The 8,067-nt window shown below is 34.1% G+C and overlaps 1 protein-coding gene across 13 annotated transcripts in view; it reads right to left on the bottom strand.

Annotated features, from left to right (window-relative positions):
- Positions 1–1,554: 1,554 nt before the first annotated feature.
- POSTN (periostin) overlaps positions 1,555–8,067 on the bottom strand; it is a 31,143-nt gene continuing 24,630 nt past the window's right edge. For 5 of the 13 annotated variants that reach the window (XM_064715700.1, XM_064715737.1, XM_064715708.1 and 2 more), the window contains 4 exons: positions 7,599–7,679; positions 5,395–5,481; positions 3,293–3,334; positions 1,555–2,789 (listed from right to left, as the gene is read on the bottom strand). In XM_064715700.1, coding sequence (XP_064571770.1) covers positions 2,749–2,789; positions 3,293–3,334; positions 5,395–5,481; positions 7,599–7,679 — 251 coding nt within the window. In that variant the 3' untranslated portion in view covers positions 1,555–2,748. Of the gene's footprint in view, positions 2,790–3,292; positions 3,335–5,058; positions 5,079–5,394; positions 5,482–7,598; positions 7,680–8,067 lie in introns of all 13 variants that reach the window. The other 8 variants (XM_064715757.1, XM_064715787.1, XM_064715803.1 and 5 more) reach the window with 4 other exon arrangements.

Here is an 8,067-nt window from a genome sequence, read left to right as displayed (position 1 = left end):
CTATTCATTTTATTTTACTTAGATCATCTTTCATATTTTGTGATCTTGTAGATTATTTATGTGCACTTTCTGCTGGCAAAACTGAAAGATTTGGAAACACTGACAGTTCAAAATTCTTCTGAATTAGTTTTCATAAGGATATCAAAGGAAGCAGAAGTGCTTTGAGAATTTCATCACCAACTCACCTGGACATTGCTGTTTTTTAATACCTGAGAGACTATAACGAAACACAAAGTAAAATGAGTGCTCTATTGCTAAAGAGAATTCTAACTTGGTAGTATGCTAATCCCCTGTTAAATCACATTACATTAATTTAAGTTGCTCTGAGGTGAGGGGAAATAAGAAGGAGGGCAGGAGAAGTAAGTTCTCCAAATCTGCTCATTGGTAAAAGACTTGCCTGTGTTGACACAGAAATGGCTAAGCATATGAAAAGCAAATAAAAAGAACATGTTGTTTTTCTTTCTGCATTGGGTTGTGGAAAGATTCCAGTTCAGATAGGTAGAAAAAGCCACTCTACTAAAAGAAATGTCACTGTTCATTGTAGCTGGGCAGATATCTACTGTGGTCTGAGAAGGACTGAGTGGGATGATCTATCAGGGAAACAAGTTTTCATGGAGGAGTGCCCTTAGTATACTGTTGTATTTAACTTGCGTTGCATTATATATTACTATTATATTATATTTTACTTATTATTAATAGATCTATTGAAGAATGAAGTATGAAATGTATTTTAGTGAATACTAGATGTTTAAAATGTTATCAAAGCAGAAAACTAAAGTTATGGTATGCCACAAATTCACAAATTTATTCCTAATTGAAAAGGTAAAATCCTTTTTATTCCTAATTCAAAAGATAAAATCCTGAAAAGGTAAAGACCTACCACAGGATAGGTCTTAATCAATTTTTTGCTACCTTTTACTTTCTTCCTTTTTTCTGTCCATTCTTTACCTGTCATTTCCATTCCATTTTCTTTCTTATCTCCCAATCTTTTTGAGGAGAGAACACAGACACATTCTTCCGCTAAAATAGTTCCTGTCAATTAACATCTTACTCGACTGATAGCTCATGATAGCCCAGCATTGAAGGAAGAAGTTTAAACCCAATGATTTAATGACAATCAAATGTCCCAGGGAAAGGTGACGGCTTCACCTTTTAGATAGTCCTAAGAGCTCTGATGTTGACCTAAAAGCTATCTGGCCCTTGCCAGGTTAAAAGCTGTCCCTCCATTAAAGCACTATCATAGCAGATACTGAGGTAACCTTAGTGACATGTCTGATGGCCCAGGAAGGCTGCACAACTTATCAATGTCATTCTCAGATAGTTGTGCTTTTCAAAGAGCAGTGTTTAAGGAATGTCACTGTGGAATTAGGGAAAGTGTTTCATTGTTTAAGGAGAATGGTGCAGTTTAGGTCCATTAGCATGTGCTAAGTAAGAAGGGGAAGCATTAGTTTACTTCTGTGAAAGCATATTTTGCAATTACAAGTTAAATTTAAAATCTTTAAAATATTTCAAATTTGCTGTGCCATTAAAGAACATTTACAAATGAAAACAAACACAGTTCAGCCAAATTCTTTATTGAGTATTTGTTTCAAAACAGAAGTAGAAAAACATGTTAGACAATGCCTCCGATATTTTGGTCTGCAAAATTAAGGAACTTTGAACAAGTTTTTTCTACTCTATGAATAATTGTCTTTCACCTTTACTTGATAAAGGCAGACAATTTCTATGAGTACAAAATTAGAGTGATAAAATTGACATAATTTACAGAAAACTCCACTTTAGTACCAGACATTAGCAAAGCATGTTTTGATACAAAAGCTTTCAGACCTGGCCTCATTTTTTGAAGACTTTTTTCCATGCTGAGTTAACTGCTTGCATGCATTTTATTTATCACTTTTATAATCCACTTTAATAATCAAAAGACACATTTAGGGGAAAATGGGAAAACACTCAAGAATCTCAATATATTTATTGTTATAGGATTCCTTTAATGGGAATGTGATTTCTTATAAATAAAGAAGTCAACATGATCACTAATACATTGCAAGAAGCTCATAATGTTTGTTTTTTTCCTTTTTTGAAGAGCTTCCATTAGCCAAGTTACTAGCAGGTATTTGGATATGCAGTGTAGGACAAAAAAACCCATGATACATTTAATATAAGGCATATTTGTTTGCTTAGAAAAGGTAACATTACTGGTATTACAAATTTAAACACATGATGAATTTTGACTTATAAAAGCATACAATACTACTGAACCAAAAGTGCTATGTTAACATCTCATATTTCCTTAGATTACTATAAAAGTCACCTGAGGTGATTTTTTTCTTTTTTCTAGAAATCATCTAATTTCACTTATATTTCTTATTTAGTGGAAATAATAATAATAAAAAAATACACTCTGTATTGTTCCCTGCTCATTTTTAATCAAATCCTGCAAACACTTATTAACCAGTGGAAGAAAAAATCCTGGTTCTAACAGAAGTTTTTGGGTTTGCAGGATCCCACCCTCAATAGTGCATACTATCAAGAGCAGTAAAAGCACCTCCAATGGATTTCTCCTAGTGAGCACTGTGCTGGCAGTGAGCATCTGCAGCTTCACATCTTTTTGTGGATTCATGGTTCAGTTTACCTTATGTCACAAAACAACGTCATTTTCTAATGTTCTCATAAAAAAAAATCCAAAGAGTTCCTCTCAAAGACCACGTTGTTAATTTGTAATTCTGTGAATTCTGTCTTGGCAAGCTTTTAGGAATGATCTAGTCTTGTCTTCCTTCTTGCTCCTCCTCCTGCAAAGTAGGGAAAAAAACCTTTAGTTATTACCTGTAATTATATGTAATATAGTAAGACTTTATACTGTATTTACTTTTGAAACAGACATGTGAAAAGGAAAGATGAAGCCTGGAACTCAATATGTCTCCTTGTGCTGGCAGCTCTGAAATTAAACTGATCTTTCAGCTTCTTCATTAATCAAAATAACATAGATTCTGAGAGTTATAAATCTTGCAGTGGAGAATCCCAGAGTGTCAATTTCTCATCGCTAAGACTTCACTTTGATGGCATTAATCTCATCTGAAACACTCTTTCACTAAAGCAAACAATCTAGATTGTTTTCAGATATCAGAAAAAATAATTAGCAACTCCAGATTTTGTCAGGGCATTTTTAAACATACAGCTTTTTCTTTTGAAATCTGTATTTTTAAGAGTCTTTTTTTCCCCCGTCCTAACTCTTAAGACAACAGAAATAATATTTGATGTGTGGTATAATGATTAAATGTATGGCTTTTTTTACCTTGTGCCCTCCTCGTTGGTTGTGCTTTCCGTACAGGTGCTTCTAAAAAACAGAAATATTGCAGTCAGAATTTATTTGCTGGAGACTTTGAATTAGAACTCATTAGAAATATTGGAAACTCATTGCTGAATTTTGAAGTTTTTTCTTTAAAGTTTTCAGTAAATTATGAATTTTGTTCCAGAAGCATGTTGGCTTGATCAACTGAAATATGAATGCTTACAATACAACTCCCATATTTCCCTCATGTGCAGTCCTCCACTAAATCTTAGTAACATTTTAAAAGTATTTTTGCATTTTAAACATATGAATGAATCCATTTTCCACACTGATCTTTTACAGGTGGTTACATGGTGTAGGCAGGTGCCAGGGCACTTTGCCTACGCCCTCCACTCATGGAACACCATGTGACACTGTGTCCGTGAAGTGCAAGCTCAGGTTAAGCACAGGACTCAGTCTCCGCTTTTGGGAGTGGATGCCCAGGTCTGTTGCATTGACATGACAGGAATTATTCAAAAGCTAAATGCTTGGAACCATTACAGGATAATGTGGATATTGGCCACATATCCAGCTGTGTTTAGGCCTTGATTTATAACTGCATTGTGAGTCCACAGTACGATTCCACATTTAGGGTTTAGTTACTTTTCTCAGGCTTCTGCTTTAAAAGATGGTGCAGAGCAAGGACTACTGGATAGGTACCACCCCCATTAGATGTATCCTTTTTATTTCACTTATTCAGTGAAACTGTGGACTTGCTTTCCTTTTTCTTATTAAATCTTGAGACTTTTTTTAACCAGATGTCTCCTCATTGAGAGGGAGAACACGTCACAAGCAGAAGAAATAGTTCTTCTGTTAACATCACAGAAATGTTACTTCAGTAATTTTTCCTTCTTTACAACCATGAAGTACTTATATATTCACTTAACAAACTGCAGCCAGTTCTCTTTTCATCCTGATGTACAGGGTATATAAACGCATGAAAGCCCTGAAATGAAGGCTTGACCTCATTTCAGCTGAGACTAAACACTGGGTATCTGCATCACCATGGCAGAAAATTCCAAGCTCTGCACTGCCCTGACAAGGACAGGATATGGTTCATCCAAAGGATGTTTTCCATACTTAGGGGCTGCCTGTACAATTATGCTTTCAGATAAGCCTTGTATTTGAAGATCACACCCATCTGTCATTTTCAGGCAATAGGAGACTCCCCAGCATGCCTTGTAATACTCAGCACTGAAGCTGAACAAGCACTTTGTATAAACCTTCATTACTTGGCACAGACTTCAACATTAAAAAGGCAGAAACACAATTATTTAATTTCATTGCCCAAAAGACATATTTTTCTCCTACATATTTATTTCAAAGGCTGACAGAAGAACCTATTCTGCATTATTAGAATTAGAAAAAGGCAAATGAAATACAAAAATAAATACAAAAGAAACCCTAAGCAAATTACTTCTTAGCTTTGAATGAAAATCATTAAACAGTGGTTCTTATAGTCAAAGAACAAATTGCTGGTACAAAGGCAGAGTGAATTCTATTTGGCTCCTTTTGGACTTTTATTCCACTCTGGTTTTTGAAATCAAGAGCTTCCCTCAGTTAACAACAGGACAAAGGTAGAGAAATTCCAAGACCCTGTGAGATATTTACTCAGCCCCAGAGGTAATATTCCCTGCACCCCACCCACTCCTTCACAACACTGAGAAACCCTGGCAACAACAGATCACATTTGCACTGACAAGAAATAACTCAAGTTAAAAGCAACTCACGTGGTCTTCTTCTGTATGTGCTGCTTAAAGAAAAGCAAATTTTTTATGGCTCATGTTCCTTCAAATGTTTTACCTAAGCTTTGTGGTTAGGCATTTCCTCTTGTCTACTATGCTTGTCAAATCTTTTAGTTACTTTTAGCCACAAGATAAGCCTCAGCATTTTTCTTTGCAACATCAGTTAATGAATTGTTTTCCAAAACAACTATAAAACACTTCTTGCTAAAATTCTGGCTTCAGACCTAATAATTTTTATGAATAGATACTGTAAAACCTCACCTGGAATCATCACTTTGGACAAAGCAGGTCTAAGTGATACTGAATTTTTGACAAACTAACCTTCCAGATGAACTTTCTTGATTTCTCTCTCGATAATCTGTGGCTCTCCCTCAATTACTTTAGTAACCTTGGTGTACTCAGTTCCAGCTATGGTAAGCATCAAAAACAAATGAGTTAAATCTGGCATAGCATTTTTCCATGTGCAGGGAGCCCTCAGTGGAAAAAATGTCATTTTTGGGCATAGGTGTTGCAGGCTACCATGCTATTCATGGCATAAAGCATGTTACTTCTAGTGGTGAGTCATTCATTGCAATCTTGGTTTAAAGTTCTGCTTCAGCAATGACTACTAATTTTAAGCAGTTCTGGATGTTTCATGAGCAGGATTAAAGCCCATATGAAATCATTCCTTTATTTAGACAGTGATAATACATATTTTTGTGTCAGTACTCAAATTCAAATGATTAGGAAATTTTCAGTAAAAAATAATTTTATGTAGACAAGAGGGCCATAAAGCATTATCACCAACAACCCTAAAGCAGCATATGTGTCTGCTTTTATTGACTAAATGTAAAGTAAGGTATTATCATGGCAGCCAAGGGTAACTGACTGGATAAATAATGGAAAAGATAGAGGAAAATCAAATTAAAGAAAAAGACAAATCTACCTACTTGGTCCATTCTGTAAAGCAGGATGCTTATGCAAACTAACATATAATAGCAAGGGAAAGAGCAAGAATTCAAGAGATTATATTGTCTTCAAATTTCCTAGAAAGAAACTATCTCTTTTCCATACACCTATCTGCTCTAAGATGCACCTTTACAGATTACACCTATCTAATTGTAAACCTCTGTATCTGAAGGTGATTACAAGAACAGTTATAATTGTTCAATTCTGGTATCTGACCAGAATTCTACAGATAAAATTTGATTCTGATTCCTGTTGACTGGTTTAAAGCAGTCAATAGTGCAGTATATACAGGAAATTTCTTACTGAAATTTTTTAATTTTCTGCTTTTCTTTTAAATAGTCAATCCAGAAATGGGCATCTCCAGAGAGCAAAGCTTTTCACATAGCTGGGATACATAGGACAAATTGAAAAACCCTGTGGAAGTTTCTGTCCAACATTATAGGTGAATTCTGGCTTATGTTTGTAAAACTAAGATTCAGATGTTTGAAACAGACAGAATTACGGTCATAGCCATATCTTGGCTTTTCTCTAAGACTAGCTATGTTATCAACTAGCATATTTAAATTTGGTGGTCAGCTGTTCAGCTGTTCAGCCAACAGGAAATTTTTTACTTGACTGAAGTTTAAGTCACATCTACACAATCGTGCTTTTGAAAGACAAGGTGATTTAGTTCAGTGAACTAAATGGGGCTGCAAGTTACTTTACTGGAATACAGCTTTGTAACTTACTGAAAAGTGAACATAAAATTAAATTGATTAATTACTTTATGTCAAGAGAATATTAATTAATATTAATTAATTTATGTCAAGAGAAGCATCTGTCCATATTTTTGAGCTTCTGACTCAGGATTAAACTAACATTTACAAAAGCCGTATCACTTAAATTCTTTTTATATTACCCATTGCTATTATAGATAGTTTCTCTAATCTACGTTAAGCAGAGAACATTCCAAATTCATAGATAAAGATTAATTTCATAAGCAGAAGTTCTTTCACTATTTTCTACAGCTACTGGTTATGTACTGCCAAAACTGTTAGAATGAAGAGAGCAAGAAGGAAAGATAACCATTCCTTGGAATTCTGTATTTGAAGAGAATTAAAGTTAATGTCTGGATATCCATCACCTGTAAGCATTTAAAGAAGATGTTAAACATGCCTTTAATTATTAACTTGAGGGCAATGAACATTCATTTCTGAAGAACTGATAAGTAAGGTAAATTTGGCCAGTTACAATATGTTCTATTTCATAGTGTTTTTCACAGATTTAAATTTGCTAAAAAATATTGAATAAATCTTCATTGCTCCCACAGGTTTTAATTCAGTAACCTTTTAAAGACTGAAAAAAACAAAATATATTTTTTTTCCTGTGATCAATGGCATGAAAAATTTGATTAATCAAGCTTTGGTTCGTACTGACATTTCACAGATATCTGGCACTAGATTATAGTGTTCTATTTTTTTCTATTAAAATTCCACTTCTATTACATCAGTCTTTAAAATGTTAATTTCAACGTATCTGAAAGGGGTTCAGTTATCATAACCTGTTGCAAAATTGTTAGTTATAATTCTCTGAATTACCTCCCTGCAGAAGTCTTTTGATTTCTTCATCTTCCAGTAAATGACCATCACCTTCAATAAATTTGGTCACTTTGGTAACCTCTGATAGGATACAGGTTATGGCAAAAAAGTTGATTTACAGAAAACATTTGGCAATCCCAAAAGAGCATATATAATCATGTCATAACATTGTTCTGAATTTAAAAATCCATGTTATGTTATAAAATTTTGCATAAACACTGGAAACACCATAATATATGACAAACGTAACATGCTGTATATTAGACCCAGGCAGCTTCAGCTCTAGAGCTGACTGAAATATGAAGATCAAGGACTCAAATCAGAATTTTACATTTGAAGTGTTCTGAGAGTTAATCTCTGGGTAAGATTTTGCAGAATGAACATAAATTCTTTAAACATGGAATATCCACTCAGTAATTACTTAAGTTACATATAGATATATATATGTTAAAGAAATGAAATAAAACAA

Source organism: Zonotrichia leucophrys, chromosome 1, assembly GCF_028769735.1.
Source record: "Zonotrichia leucophrys gambelii isolate GWCS_2022_RI chromosome 1, RI_Zleu_2.0, whole genome shotgun sequence".
NCBI classification, from domain to species: domain Eukaryota; kingdom Metazoa; phylum Chordata; class Aves; order Passeriformes; family Passerellidae; genus Zonotrichia; species Zonotrichia leucophrys.
Note: the sequence above shows the minus strand (reverse complement) of the source record. Positions and strands in the feature narration are given on the sequence as shown.